This window comes from Centropristis striata, chromosome 19 (genome assembly GCF_030273125.1).
Source record: "Centropristis striata isolate RG_2023a ecotype Rhode Island chromosome 19, C.striata_1.0, whole genome shotgun sequence".
Taxonomy (NCBI): domain Eukaryota; kingdom Metazoa; phylum Chordata; class Actinopteri; order Perciformes; family Serranidae; genus Centropristis; species Centropristis striata.
In genome coordinates, this window is record NC_081535.1 from 8489986 (window position 1) to 8507147 (window position 17162).

General features: G+C 35.8%; 1 protein-coding gene across 1 annotated transcript in view; it reads right to left on the bottom strand.

Moving 5' to 3' along the window:
- dpysl2b (dihydropyrimidinase like 2b) overlaps positions 1-4693 on the bottom strand; it is a 53907-nt gene extending 49214 nt beyond the window's left edge. Inside the window, exon 1 of the mRNA XM_059357964.1 lies at positions 3865-4693. Within this exon, the coding sequence (XP_059213947.1) occupies positions 3865-4131 (267 nt within the window). The 5' untranslated portion in view covers positions 4132-4693. The remainder of the gene's footprint in view (positions 1-3864) is intronic.
- Positions 4694-17162: the final 12469 nt, after the last annotated feature.

The following is a 17162-nucleotide window of genomic DNA, read 5'->3' on the forward strand; positions in this document are numbered from 1 at the left end:
CAAGATAGTTTATGGATGTGATTAGAAACTGGAAGTTGGCAAGAGAAAAGAGAAAAGCATGTAGGAACTATTATATGTACAGGAAATACAATCAAACTGCTAAATTAATTAAATGTAAAGCTCCACTCGGACTTCTCTGATTAGTAGAACATCTTTTTTAACCTAGAAACTGTCTGAGGACTTCAGGATTTGTCAAGACTTGGTCTCAGAGACTATTAGCTGTTAGGTTGCTCCCTATCGCTGTGCATAAAAAACTTTATTGGGACATTTTGCTGCAGAAGAGGCATTTTTGAGTTACAGTGAAGGAAATTTGTAACCTACTTTCAGATTTACCAAATATCATGTTTAAATGTTCTGTGATTTTAATCTGGAAGAATTTGGTTGAATGTGTATTTTCCACTCACAGCTCTAATAAATACCACCTCAATGCCACAAGAATTATTGTAACAGTTTTGAGATGTTTTTTTTTAAATAAATGTTTATATAAATGTAATGAAATCTTGTTTGTTTTTTATTTTTATTTTTCAAAAGTCACTTTAGCCAAAGAACATTTTAAATTTCCACATTCTTACTGTAATTTCTCAGCAGTACTTTAACTTCCAATTGAGCAAGACTTAGCTTAATAATATAACTTTTACTTGAGTCTGATACAGCAGTATCTCTTCACCTCTGCAGATGCAGCTCAATATATTAGATTATGATGAAAAGTCCATTTCCAGTAAAGTGAAATAGCCCCAACCAAGTATTGAGTCATATAGATGGACATACTTTTCAGAGGCCAACATTTCCATATTAAACATACTTTTTAAAATTGGTCTTTTAAATATGCTGGTAAAAGACTCACAACTATTTTATTAAAAGGGATGATAGGTGGCAATGCAGGAAACTGGCTAACTGATGTTTTTGGGTTATAAGGCAGTACATTAATTTACTTATAATTAATATTCTTTTTAATTTTCCTTTTAAAAAACATAGCATTTTCTCTCAAAATGGAAATTGAGATTATTGTAAAAAAAATAAATTTCTTCTTCTTCTCTTCTTTCTTTCCAGATATACATTTGCTACATCACTGTCAATTGTAATGGGACAGAGCATTTTCACTGTATTGTCTGTATTACATAATGAGTAGTTGGATATTTGTTTTTTGTGGCCACAGTGTGTTGTTGTTTGTTGTTTTTGTCTATGGTGGAAAATGCAATAAAAATATTACTAAAACACTGAATGTTAACTCTTCATTAAATATAAGCCATAATCATTATAATTAGTAGAAATTAAATTAGTTAAGACGTGAAATGTTTAGTTCTGTGTGTAATGGATCTATATAATGTGTTTTTTCCACTTTTTGAATTGAATTACTGACATAAATAAACTTTCTATGATATTCTAATTTATTGAGATGCATCTGTATTGTTTATTTATCGTCTACAGTTTTAAGACAAATGTATGGAAGTGTATCACTGCCACACCAGAAAAAGCAAAATACAAAGTTTTTGTTATAACAACGTTTTCTCCACATAGTTATGGCATACAGACTTATTATATTTTAAGAAACAAGAAATAACTACTATGTATCTTATGTAACATAAAACTTTTTATGTTGTAACCAAGCAGCAACCAGAGCTGAATTATTGAGCCAACATGGAAGTCCCAAAAACTGCAGTTCCTCAACTGGCCACTTGAGGCTGGCTCCAAAAAGGAGTCAATCCCCATAGACCCCTATGTTAAAATCCCCAACTTTACAGCAGAAATAAACATGTTTACAGATGAATTCTTATATAACTCAGTGTTTAATATATATTAAGGCTTAAAGTTATGCATAAATAAGGGCGTGGCCGCTTTTTTGCCCCTTTTCTGGATTTAGAAGGAGGAGTAAGTCACTGTCAACCTATGGGTGACGTTCCCAAGAAAATTTTCTTGCTGTAACATGATTAGTTTGTAATGACGTGAAAGTATATTTTATAACTTGAGATATCTTGTAACAATCATTTCAAAAACATCTTGTTTTAACAATAAACTTGCTGTAACACAATCATGTTTCCTTTTTGTTCTTCTGGTGAGTCAACACTGCAGTGCCATTCAAATAAAAACACAACTTGCACTACTGAAAATGATTTTCCATACTTATTTTGTGTTGAATAACAGGAAGGATGCCCCAATTTCTCTCACAAGATAGAACATATTCAAGATTCAATTATAAATAAATAACTAAATATTTAATGGATTCCATCTCTTCTCCAATCACAGATTTTGGACAACTGTAATGTTTTTGTTAAGGTTTTTCTTACATTCTTCTTCCACAGTTCTTCTGTTACTTGGTCACACCAGATTAGTAAAGGCTGGAGTCTATCAAACAGAAAGTGTGCATTTTTTTTTTAATCTATGAGAGGAAGAATGTGTCAATTCTTTTTAAAAAGTAGCTTTAATTTAATCTTAAAATTCACTGTCACTTTGAGAGTCTACTTTTAAACTGCTGCTATATGAGGCAAGATACAAAGTTAAACCTTTATTTAAAAATAGAGTTTTAGAGTCTGCATGTGGTGGAAGAAGATCTTTTACTTTGGTAAAAAAAAACAAAAAAACACACAAAAAAAACAATAGCAAGACCATAGTGTGGAAATTCTAAAATCAGTATTTTACTTTTTCATATTTTATTATTGGTAATGTATGAATATGAAGATAATTTAAATTACTTAATAGGCTGCTAGGCATTAATAAAGCCTTCTAATTATAATTTATTTGTTGATTATATTCCATATTATTCATCTAGATCTGCAAAGTAATATATCAAATAATTTTGTGGAGTAAAAACAATGTATCAGTAATATTTGCATCTGAAAAATAGTGTAGCAGCAGTGTCAGAAAATAGAAATACTCAAGTAAATTCCAATTTAATTTAAGGAGTACCCGAGTATAAGTACTCAGTTACTTTCCACCACTGCAGCCTGTTAATGTGATGATCAAGCATGATCCAGAGATATGGGCTAGCTATTTAAACATTCCATCATTTAATTTGTTATTATTAATATGCAATAATAAATCAATTCATGTCAAATATATTTCCTTTATCAGAGAAGGCAAACTGCTACACATGAAAGACTTGGTATGAGGAGGTAAAGAGCAGATTGCGTGGCTAATGGTTCCAATCAATATGTAACATGAGGCTGACCACCACTACACAAAGCTTTTAACAGCATCCTGAGTGCTTAAATATTAAGTAAAGGAAGCGCTGATGCTGTTAAAGCCACAGTTTACCACCCAACCCAGAGGGTGAGTTTGAACCGTTTGAACCAGCAGCAGAAAAAGTTGACAGATTTTCTTGCAAGTCATGCAAGTCAGAGCTCCACACCCTGAAATCTGCTGTAAAGAATCTAAATGCACGAGCACAACAATGCTGCAGCCATGCATCACATTATATATATGTACCATTCAGAACCAGGTTCACATTTTTGCTGATTTTTCTCATCCAGACCGGCTTGTATTTATGAACATCTGTTTTGCTCAAGGACACTACGGCAATTCATGGGCAGTTCCTTTTCCCACAGTGTTGTGTTATCAGCTGTACTACTGTGCAAAATCGACACAAACTAACAGGAGCCACTCCCTCTGGCAGCTCTGCATGATGGGCCCTCCATCTACTCTGTTACATCACACTGCTCTCTGGGAAATGTAGTCAGTGCAAGTTGTCTGGTACACTGGCATAGCAAACTCAAATGAGTGGCAATTAGAGCACTTTTGGATGAAAATGGAGCAGATTTGTGCAAAGATGTGTCTGTTGCATGATTGAAATCAGAGCTGGAGAGAAAGAAAGACGCTGATTGAGACAAAAACACACACAATAAGCATGCAAAATTAGGAGAAAATTACCCTTTTATCATCCAGATTCTGTAGAGCTTCTTTCCCAGTGCTCTCCCTGATCTCCACCTTCCTCGGCTGGGAGATGTCGGTCTGCCGGTCAATGACTCGGCCGTCACTCTTACCCCTGCACGCCGACAGAGCATCAAAGTCCAGCGTCTTGCTGTCCGAGGAGCCTTCCACCGGGCAGAACATGCCACAGAATTTCTGCCTGGGCCTGGCGGGGCTGTCAGAGCCCATGCTCTTGAAGAAAGCTGGTACTTCCCCGGCGGTAGACATGCCTTGCAGGCGGGGGGAGCTATGAGGTTTCTAGGGGGAGCAGTAGCTGCACAGATGCTCAGCTTCTTGTATGTTTTTTTCTTCAGCTCCGCACGCCTGGACAGCCACCGCCTTTTGCCGGTTTTTCCAAGCGCAGGTGGTCGCTCTGTGACAAAAGATCTGTTCGGCTAATGCTGCGTGAAAACACTCCCACTGTGGAGTCAGAAACGCACCAGAAATCTACGTAATAATACAAGATGTAAGGGGAAAAGATGTGAGAAAATCTTCCCCGCAGATCAGCAAACAGGTTTGATTTGCTTACTCATGAGTCTAAATTAGCATCTAGCCTCCAGCCAATATCCTCAGTGCGATTTCACGAATCACAAGTCAGCATATGAGGACGAGATACCCAGTCTAGCTTTCTTAAAATAAAGCTCCAATAGGCTGAGGAGGAGGATGTTTCCCGATGAGGGATTACCTGTAGCCTGTGTGAACCCGTCCAGAGTGTGGCGGTGATCTGCCTGTCCGGAAATGATCGTCCCTTTCTTGTCCAAAGTAAAGACTTGATCTACAGGGGCTCTAATTCATCAGGCTACAGTGACCGGCCTGCCTGTCACTGGGTCTAAAAGCAGTGTAATTTAATAAGTGAAGTATGTCATGCAGTGGTGTCCGTGTGTCTCAAAAGGGCGTTTCTGGCACAAAGTTTGAGGTCAAGACGTGATCAGCACCATGGAGAGTTCCCCAAAGTCACACCCAGTCCAACAGTGAAGGGCGCTGTCCCTTCAGCACCACACAGGGACACATGTCCCAGCAGCCACATGGCACACATATGGTATAGAAAATGCTGAATCATAAACAGATTGTATGTAGGAGACATGACAACATGACAAGTGATCAGTCTTTCAAAGTCCTAAAGTCAACATTAAACCAAAAGTCACAAGAACTTGTTGTGCAAGGGACGTTTCTCAACCCTGGTGACGTCATCAGGGTTATCTGAAAAAGTCTGCATTCAAAACTGGAGACATATAGTTTAAAAGACAAATATATCAGGCAGGGACTGGCAAATTACACAAAACTGTAGGTTGCATACATTTTAGCTTGAAAGTGAAGCCACTTCAGAAGTGCCTAAAACCTACATTCTTTTTAGTGGCCACCAGGGGGCGACTCCACTGGTTGCAAAAATAAGTCTAATTGTATATAAGTGTATGAGAAAGTGACCCTAACTCTGACTTGGTTTATTCCCTCAGTAAACATTTTTTTTAGTGAATTTATGGTCTCAATCGCTAGTTTCAAGCATACACTTAATATAAGTAATGGATGTAGTCACAGTGACGTCACCCGTTGGTTTGTGGCCTGTTGGAAGCATCGAGTTCAGCGTTGCACTCGTTGCCATCTTGTGTCGCCATCTTGCGAGAGGGATCTGACGAAACTGACTACAGCCTCTCTACACCTCAACCTGACTGAGAGAAGTCACTGCTAATTCATGTTAGCATTAACTGGAGCATTAACTGGGATGTTAGTTTTGGCTAGCAAAAAAACAAAAACACAATGTTCGTTACTTACCTCAGAAAACTGAACAGCAACTCCTTGGAGTGTCTGTTAGTCCAACCAAACGCTGAACAAGACATTTTTAATGAACAAAATGTTCAAATAAACGTCACTAAGTGAAAATACAGTGAAAGGGTCAAAGTTATGAGATCAAACTGCTAAATGTCCTTTTTTATATGTATGTAACATTATATATAACTTTATTGACTTGTTGCCGTGGATACGCATTGTTCTGCTTCTCTCCTGATGACGGCCTTGTTAGTGACCTGTCAATCAAAGGTAGCCACGCACCAAATCATATGATTCTTTATCTTCTATTTTCTTCTAAATTATTTGAACTATTAACATCAAATTATCATGTAGAACTTTTCTTCTGGCGACTGTGACCATAGTGTTGTCCTGAAAAAAATGTATGAGGTAATAAATCAAGTGAGAAGTTTTCTCATTTTGCATTGAAATGAATGGATAGAAATGCTTCTGCAGCAACACTTAGCGCCCCCTGCTGGAATTTTTGGTAGAATGCAGCTTAAGGCACTTCCTGGTTTGCCTCCCTGCTCAGACCCGGAAGTTGCCACCTGGTTTTAAGTCTTCTTCAATACAGCATGATGTTCATTTTGTAAATTATGAACTAATTAATGTAAAATAGATTATAAAGCAGGGTATGCTTTAGGGAGTGGCAATCTTGTGACTGACATGGTATAACTACAGTAAGCTGTGCATTTTCATTGTAAGACTTCTTCCCTTTCCTAGTGTGGTTTTTTTTTTTTTTTTTTTTTTTTTTTTTACCATTTTGGCAACCTAAAAATGTCTTGTTCATCATTCAGTTGAACTAAAAGACACTCTGAGGAGTTGGCTGTTCATTTTGAATTACAGATGCACCTTGCTAACCAAGCTAGCACTAGTGTTAGCTGTCAACGTGGCATCTTCCTACTCAGCTCCGCCCTTTCCTAGAATTTGGTCACTTCTGGTTTTGCTAAGCCTCAACACATAGATGTTTAACTAGAACTAGACACAGGAGGAGGAGCCCTGTTCTTTACTCTGAAATTTGCTCAGTGGTGCATGAAAGCTAAGTATATAATTACCCAGATCTTATTTGTGGGGAGATATTTCCTTTAGCCCTACCCCCCAACCACTTGTTCTTGGACTAATTCACATGAACAGAGGAAGAATGAGTGAACTTTACAACTTTTAGGACCTAGTGATTTAAATAAAGGCTATTTAAAGTGGCTATGCATGGAATTCAAAGCATATCGATTGCCTGCACAGGGCTCTCAACATGGCAGTGGCTTAGTTGGCAGCTAGCAGCTAACGGTGCTAATGCCAACAGCATCAGCGGCAACAGCATTACACTGCTGGGTAAGGAAGTTGCTATCAGCCTGGAAAACTCTGTTCAAAAATGCTTCCTCTAATAGGAGATACAATACTAATCTGTTCACTTGAACTTTATATACTGAGTTTAATTTCCACCCTTCTTACAGAGTTTTACTACTGAAAACACCACGACTAAAACAACAAACACAACTAGAAACACATCTCTCACTATGCAGTAAAACTCTTAACCTCAATACACCCGCTGTTATCCTAATATTGATTGGTACCCCTGAAAAACTCTGCACTGCCAACTGTTTTCAGACTTTGCGAACTTGACACTTTTTAGACTCAGATTGTCTTCACTCACAAGGTTATAATTAATTTGATGCATTTAGCTCTCTGCTGTCATATAGCAGATTAATGCACCACCTGTGTCACTCACTACACTACTACATACATCTGCAACCACACAGTGTAGCAACAATGAAAAAGAACAGAACATTTATTAGGGCCCGAGCACTAACCCTATTGAAATTGGTCCGTTTATTATTATAACAGCAAATAAATGGCGTTTTTGAGGGCTTTATCATATTCCAAAACTCACCAAACTTGGGACAAAATTCAATCCTGTCAAAAATGTAAGTATTTCATTTGTTTCAGAAATGGGTGTGGCAAAATGACCTACTAGCGCCCCCTAAAATTGAGCCCCTAAAACAGGTTTGTCGTAAAGACACAAAATTTGGTACAGACATGTATCATGGGAAGACGCACCAAAAAGTCTCAAGAAGCCATACCCAAAAACAAACAGGAAGTCAGCCATCTTGGATTGAAAATGGCATTTTAGACGTTTTTTGCCATTTCCACGCCGCATACTTTAACCGACTCCTCCTACAGATTTTATCCGATCGACTTCAGACTTGTTCAGTACCATCACCAAGGCCTTTGACATCAAAAGTTATTAAAAGTTTTGCTGACCGTCACACTACGTGGGCGTGGCATGGCGGCAAAATATGGCGTTTTGGCTTACATTTTTATACTTTCTGCACACAACTCTGTTTTTTTCAACCACAAATCCATTCTCAAGGCTTGTCATTCTTACTGCCACTGTGACGCTTCTCTAATCATGGTTTTGAACGCCCTTCAAATCTGAAAGCAGACATTGTAAGCACATTATCAATGCATCATAACTGAGTCAGAGAATATTATTATACTGTATAAACTCGTATTATAATAGTGAAGTATTATAATTGCATTTTTTTGCTTTTAAATATTCTCACCAACACATTTGGAATAACATTAAAGTGAAATATCCAGTAAGCAATCATGTTTATTTTTTAAATATCTTTCACTTAACAAAGATATTATTAAAAAAATAATAATGTTGCTATATAAACAAAAAGCCTGTGAATATGATTATATACAGCACACAAGATGAGTCAGGTGTGATGAAATTCTGTATTAACCATATGGATATGCATTTTATTATCGTATTAGGAATTCGGAGTGTCATAAGTTGTGGAAAATCTTATCGCTTTACTTCAAAAATTATTAAATTGTTAAAATAATGGAATTTAAAAATAATAAAATATTTTTAAAGGGTCGTACTTTGTCAATTGCTGCCATATGGCAACAATGTAAAATTGTGGAAATCTCATAAAAAGTAAAAAAAAACAAAAAACATTTGTATATATTGTAATTTAATAATATTAATTCATAATATTTAATAATAATAACATTTTTTGGGAAATTAATTCATATTACATAATCCATTGTGATCCAATTTCACCAGGTTATCCATGCAGAAATATGTGAGCAGAATAAAACCGAGTAGGATATTGTAATTATTATTTTCTAATGGTTACATTATTTATCCAGATAATACGGTGTAGTTGCAAAATCTCAAATGACAAAATATCATTAAAAATATCAAAGGATGGAAACTTTTGAACCCTAGCCAACCAGTTCCCTTCTACATTTGTATGCTGCTGTTCAACAACAAATAACAATTGACAAGTTATTTACAATCACTTATAAACTAGTTTTATTGATAAATTAAGGTTAACCAACTCCAGATATTCTTTAAAGAAGTTTGAATAAATTTGGAACAATTAAGTCAAATTTGGGAGGCGTCAGAACATGAACTTCATAGTGTCACATGTTCTTGAAAAAAGGAGGTGTAAACATGATTTCCTGATTATGTATGCAATCTATTATTTGTCCTATAAAAGTAGTGACATAATGTAGTTTTGTTGTGGTTTGATGGCAGAGGAGAGGACATGGAAAGTGGTCATTCAATGATTATTACTGTTTCAGGACAGAGCGCTCCGGATTAATCTCATATGCACTAGAAAGAAGTATGACAAGAATATGCCTGAAGTTTAAGTTTGAGACGAAGAGTCTGTTAGAATCTGCTTTCCTAACATATGCACTTTCCTTATAATGCAAATATCTATTTGTGGTGAAAGACACAGGCTGTAAACCTGAGTAGAATGTGCAGAGTAGAAACTTCATATATATAATTTTAAAAAACACATTCTATTGCAGCTAGAATTATACTACAAGTGCATCTCAATAAATTATAATATCATAGAAAAGTGACTTTATGTCAGTAATTCAATTCAAAAAGTGGAAATAACACATGATATAGATCCATTACACACAGAATAAAACATTTCATGTCTAATTTATTTAATTTCTTCTAATTATAGTAATTATGGCTTACATTTAATGAAGACCTAACATTTATTGGCTCAAAATAAATAATATTACAAAATACCAATTTTAAAATGAATGTTTAATATGGAAATGTTGGCCTCTGAAAAGTATGTCCATCTATATGAGTCAATACTTGGTTGGGGCTATTTGACTTCAACTACTGGAAATTGACTTTTCATCATATTCTAATTTATTGAGATGCACCTGTAATATATATATATATATATATATACATATATATATATATATATATATATATATATATATATATACATATATATATACATATACATATATATATATATACATATATATATATATATATATATATATATACATATATATATATATATATATATATATATATATGCATTAATTATGGTTTGTAATGGACATGTCTCCATTGTTATTTGAGCCTCACAGAGAGGAGATATACGGCTGTGGGGTATAAATAAATCAGTGCTGCATGATGATCAATAAGAGGCAGCAACAGCTTACTCTAACACACATTGTTAATTTCTGACTCACATTGAAACAGACAAAAGTGGCCACAGGAAACATTTCTGCACTCCAGTCCATGTCGACTCAGTTTCCATAACAACGTGGTGGGCAGCAAATGGCTTGGCTGCAACTATTTCCTCTCCCAGAGGGCTGTGAGGGCCCCTGTGTGTGTACGTGTGTGTGTGTGTGTGTGTGTGTGTGTGTGTGTGTGGTCATATCTGCAGGAGTGTCCGACAGTCTGATGGCTGAATGTCAGAGGTGGATTCTGAAAAGTGAAAGGTGCAGCCACGCCCAAACGCTGAGACGGCACACTGACTCTCATTCCACAAAACAAAACAAACGTCCCCCGCTGAGAGCAGACACCGGGGGAGAGTTGAATAATTAGAAGGGAAAGTTGGCGGCGTGCCCAATAAACAGTTGGAAGAGGCGGAGAGATGGTCTGGTCTCTGGGCAGGAAGGGCACGGTCCTGGCATCCAGCAACAGATGTAGGACAAGCAGTGAGATCAGCAGAATGACTGGACGCTCTAATGGTCTGCTCCTGAAAACATAGTGCAACTGCTTATTAGATTATTGGTTGTGTTCAGTTCAGTTTGCACAGCGGTTTGCCAATCTGAATGAAGCCAAGTTAATATTTGTTGGATTTTGCAGGAAAACAGATCCAAACATGTACAAATTCAAATTAATCAGCATGCTCCATCATTAATGTAGAAGCACCATTTACTTCCCTCCTTCACTTTTCTCCTCCCTTTACCTCCCTGAACACAAATAGATCAACCCCCTGTGGGGCCCTGGAACCTAAAATAAGTTGTCTGCAACTTTAAATGCTGTTATTATATTAGTCAGGTTTCTCTTGTAAAATAGGTTTCAGATCTCAATGGAACTATAAAATTGGTTTAATAAAAGTTGAATTAAAAAAGTTCAGCACCTCCAAGTCTGAGTCCGTGGTTTCCAAAACACTGGATTGCTCACTATCTGAGGGAGTGAGTTCAAGTATCTCAGGATCTTGTTCACAGGAGTTGTACTGGATTGTTGTGGTGAAGAGGGAGCTGAGTCAGAAGGCAAAGTTCTCAATTTACCACTCCGTCTATGTTCTAATCTTCACCTATGGTCATGAGGTTTGGTAATGGTAAATGGACCTGCACTTATATAGCGCTTTTCTAGTCGCTTTGTGACCACTCAAAGTGCTTTACACTACAGACTGCGCTCATTCACCCATTCACACACACATTCATACTGGTGGCACATTCATACTTGAAACACCCCGTGCACAGAAGTTAAGTGCAATGAATCAAAAAACGTACGTTCCAGTGCATAACAGAATCCTACAAATTACACACAAATTACAATGTAAATTATCAATGAACATTGTCTATATTATTGTCCTGATGGGCACTAGGTTTGTTTATTCATTACGTTAAGAAATGTTTATTGATTGCCATAAAAGTTTTTTTAGGGTCATTTATGGTCCCAAGACCATATGTCACCATCTGGGTTTTTTGGAGCCAGTGTGACCATAAGTGACCATAAGGGAGTGGAGCTGTGGAGGACACCAAGTTACTGGCTAATGCTAGTGCTAACTAGCTTAGTTAGCAAAGTGTAGACATAATTAATAATGAATTGGGATGCTAATTTTGGCTAGGATTTTGGCTAACCAATGTAGTCGCCCCCTGCTGGTTATAAGAAAGAATGCAGGTTTATGGCACTTCCACATTGACTTGTCAGACCTGGAGGTTACACTTGGGGTGAATTGCAGTTTTCCTCAGTCGCTTTGGTGCATTTCTCACATCACTATTAACATTTGCACAACAGTTAGTTCAACCTCCACAACATTTAGTCATTTGTGAGCATCATAGTAGCAGTTTGTCATTCCTTCCAACAAATTGCAAATGCTTTTGGACACACACCCATTGCTTTCATACAACTCTGCTGTTTTATAACATTATCATTTGCTTATGTCATGCCAGTCAAAATTAACTATACTTGTGAATGCTGAATAGTCATTCCATATAAAACTAATAGTCCTCATTTCATTGCTTGAGTCATTACATACAAAAATGTTGAGCAAGTGACACACTTTTGCAGGTTATCAACTAGGTTTTGCAGTTTGTACTAATTGTTTTGAGAAATGCATTAACTGTTGTGCAAATGTAAATAGTGATGTGAGAAACGCACCAAAGCGACTGCGAAAAACTGTAAGTGATTTTGAATTACTTCCTTCTAAAAGACACGTAAAAGTGAGTGAGGAGAGGAAACAGCACAAACCCGCCTGCCAACAAGAAAAAACATGTCTGTCACGCACTGTTTTGGTTTATAAATAAATATGAATTACTGGAATTTAATTGCTTTCTTTACTTTTTATGGCTTCATGTGTTTGCAATTAGTGTTAGCTGTTTGATAGTTGACTTTATAAATAAAGCATGAACACAACTGATGTTACATATTTACAACAGCTGTCTTCATTTGCAGACAGCATCCAAAGAAGCTAATCTGGCACATGAGCACACTGAATAATTAGTAATTATTGATGGACGGTCAGGATTGTGATTTCAGCATGTCGTTATCTGGCAGTGAAAGCTGCTGCAGTGAATCCTGAGGAGATGAGGAGGAAAGCCTCCTCACCAGAGGGATGGAGATGGAGTCGGCCACCACCCTGTAACCCATGGTAACGCCATCAGCTGCAGTGGGTGGAGCTACGTGTCTCACTGTGACTGGATTGGCCAGGAACAGGTGTTCTGAGGTTCCATATAGGGGAGCTGGAGGAGGACTGGAGGAGGCATTGTTGAGGAGGAAGCAGGGATCAGTGGGGTTTACTTTCAGATCAGTTACTATTCAACTGATCACAACTGCACACAGGGACATCATTCAGTTTCTTCTTTTCTGTTATCTTTCTGTGAAAAAAATATGTTATTATGTGAACTTCTGACATTTATATATAAAGCATTAATTCGGCTATTTGGCACATGCAGACAGTCACATTTCTTCATATTCATTAAGACTGTCTGCTATATTTGACCTAATGACCTGCTGCTACATCTAAAATGCAATTTTGTTAGACAGACAGACAGACAGACAGACAGACAGACAGACAGACAGACAGACAGACAGACAGACAGAGATCTTTCCTTTATATTCAGTGCGAAGAAACTACATGTTAAAGCAGATGGACTAATAATCTTATTTGGTGAATTTGGATACATTGAGGTTATATTATAGCAACTATTTAAGGTAATTGTGGAGAAATATTTTAGTCAGTACTACTGAGTAGGGCTGGGCGATATGGACCAAAAGTCATATCCCGATATATTTATGCTGAATATCGATATACCATATATATATCCCGATATTTTTATTGCAAAGTGAGAGCAAATGTTCAGTCAAAGCAAAATATGACATGTCACAAGTAGTTTTATTGAAACCGTTTGTTTATGTGAACATAAATATTGTATAACAACAGGAGTACCTTTTTTTTTTTAATCAAATCTTCAGAAAGTGCACATTTTTAAAAAATGCCCTAAAGAAAAATAAATTGCACATAAAACCAAATGCTTTCCAAAATCAAGCTTTAAAAATATTCTACATTAATATAATTTTCTCGTTTCATAGTTTGTTTGTTTTTAATCAACACCAGACCTAATCATAAAAATCAAATATTATATTCATTTATTTTCAGAATTTTAATCCTGTAAGTGATTTTTATGCAAATTTTGCGAAAATTTGAACTATGTTGATATATGCGATATGGTCCAAAAGTCATATCCCGATATATTTCGGCTGGATATCGATATACAATATATATCCTGATATTTTTATCGCAAGGTGAGTCAAAGAAAAATATGACATGTCACAAGTGGTTTTATTGAAACCGTTTATTTAAGTGAACATAAATACTGTATAACAACAGGAGTACCATTTTAAAAAAAAATCAAAGCTCCATAAAGTGCACATTTAAATAATAAAAAAAATACATTAAATAAAAAATATTTTTTTGAAAACTATATCGATATATGCGATATGGTTTAATTCCATAACACATTTTAAAAAATATCGATATATTTTTTATATTGATATATCCCCCAGCCCTACTACTGAGTTTCTACCACTGGGGTGCAGTGCTTCCCTAGTCAGCTCTGTACGTTAGTCGTGTGTGGCCTCATACAGCAGCTTCAGTCAGTGCTGACATGGGGTCTTGCTGCACATCTTCCTGCTCTGGTTTCAAGCAGCTAAAACATCCAGGTCAGGGTTAAAGGGTTAATGGATGAGGGTTCTGCGAAAAACAACTTGACACTTGTAGAAGTTATATTTGACAGGAGGGCGTTAAACAAACAGCAGGGCGGCTGAGGACGTATAACCAGTGGTGGAATGTAACCAAGTACATTTACTCAAGTACAAAACTTAAGTACAATTTTGAGGTACATGTACTTTGAGTATTTCTTTTTTATGTTACTTATACTTCTACTCCACTACATTTTGTGGCAAATATTGTACTTTTGGTAACGCTTTATATTAAGGTCCTTGTAATAACCATTAATTAAGAAGTAATAAGGCCCTTGTGAGTCCTTACAAGATGCTTATTAACATTATTTTGTGTTTATAAGCTTATATAAGTGTTAATAACGGCATTACAAACACCCATGACCCACCCATTATGTCTTTGCCATGCCTTTATTAATCTTATTTTGTTTGCTTATTGATATTAAAATATACTTTATTGCTCATCTATTATAAGTTAACTATAAGTTAACTATGCTTTTTGCAACTACCGGATCTAAAGCGAGAACAATGCCTTATTACTCGTTAATTAATGGTTATTAAGGACCTTATTATAAAGCGTTACCATAGTTTTTACTCCACTACATTCAGCTGACAGCTTTAGTTACTTTACAGGTTTAACATGAAAAGCATGAGAAATTTAAAGTGATTGCACTTTTTTTTTTTAAATAAACCTCATAACAGTATATTAAGTAGCTAATGAGCCCTAACTTGAGAAATAAACTCTGCTTACATAAATGCATCAAAACAAATAATCTAATAATATATTTGGTATATATTAAACGATCTGATTGGGTCCATTCTGCATAACGAGTACTTTTACTTTTGATGCTTTAAGTACATTTTGATGCTGATACTTTTGTACTTTTACTTCAGTAAGTTTTGAATGCAGGACTTTTACTTGTAGTGGAGTAATTTCACTGTGTGGTATTAGTACTTTTATTTAAGTAAGGGATCTGAATGCTTTTTCCATCAAATCTCAAAAACAGGTGCTGCTCTCTGGACAACTTGTCCCTTTGTAAGAGCCATTAAATTGCACAATTTCCCAACAATTAACCTAAATGTAATTGTTTTAACTGTCCATTGTAATAAATAAATAAAATTGTTGCTTTTTCTCCCTTATGCTCGTACGGATTTGGGTAAAGGGCATTTGTTTACTCTGCACCTTATGCATGGAATATGCTACCGAAAGACTGGAAGCTAACTTAGATTCTTTGAGCACTTTTAAATCCGAACTGTTTGTTTTTGAGGCCAATTCAACAATATGCACTTGTTTCTCATAACGTGTTTAAGGTCTGTGTCTTATGTAAATATGTAACAGTATTTTGTGTGTGCTGCCTCTTGGCCAGGGCTCCCTTGAAAAAGAGGTTCTTAATCTCAATGGGATATTCCTGGTTAAATAAGGGTTAAATAAAATAAAAAAATAAAAAATGAGAAAAAGTCAAGCTTAACTCTCACCTCCTTTCATCCAAAACTGATAGTTTTTTCTTCTCTTCTTGTAGGAGTTTCCAGCGCGTTAGTAACTGTCTTCCTGAGAGGCGTGATGCCTCAGGTCTCAGCTATGTGTGCTAAACTCAGAGCTGCTGTGGATTTGAATCACATCCAAAACAACGGTTGGGACCTGTGACAGCTGCTGAGGGTGACAGGGTGTGGAGCCGAGGAGATGGGGAGAAAAAAAACACGTAATTCAAGACATGTTGTTATAATTAACACTTGGAATGATTGAGTCACATGCAAATGGCAAAGTAATATAAAATTTAAACCATGCTTGGGTGTTTTCCCTCTTTGTTTAAACTCTTCCTCAGCAGGGAGTTTATGTGGAAGTGAGAGAAAAAAAATTGGATGATCCATTTTCTTATTCTGATCTAAACTGTTTTATCTCCTGTTTATAGCTTATAATGAACAGTATATATAAAAGTTTTTTCCAAGATAATTTTTTAGAAGCTGCTTTAAAAAAACTTTTCTTTTTCTGTGAATCAGGTGAAAAAAAGTTTCTGGAGGGTGAATTTTTTTTAGTTTTTTATCATCTGTGAAAAAAGTTAACATTTTTACACACCTGTTCTTCCACCATAAACACGGGAGAAATAAATATTTAGATCAGAATTAGAAAATGGATCACCTGCCTCTCAGGGTTTCCACATGTTGGCCAGTTTTTATGGAATTGTAAATGTTAATATTTGCATTTTTCTTTCCACTTTAAGGATTTTTGTGAGAATATTCATTACATACATTTAAAATGTGGTTGCTTCTAACAGTTTTATATTATAGTAAATATAAGTTCAATATTGTAGATATTTTTTGGCCTGCTGGTCTATTAATAAAACATTTTTAGGACACTGATGACGTTGGGCTCTGATAACTTATATATATTATACTTATTATACTTATGTATAATTAATACCTAGCATTATTTTATAGAAAATAACTCAATCATTAATTCTACTAGCTTCAGCATTACACATTTAAGCATCAACTAAAAGGATAAATTAATTCCAATAAAAAGCTAATTATATTAAGGATATTAAATTAGCATTCAGCAAAATGAAATCCTTAATTTTCCTTTTAGTTTTACATACCTAATGATTTAGCAGCATGGTTAAATTACTTAATTTGTGACTAATCATGTTGAGATATTCAACAAAACAAAAAGTTTACAGTGATTTACTCAGAACTGTCAACATGTAAAAATGCACACTCAGCGAATAAC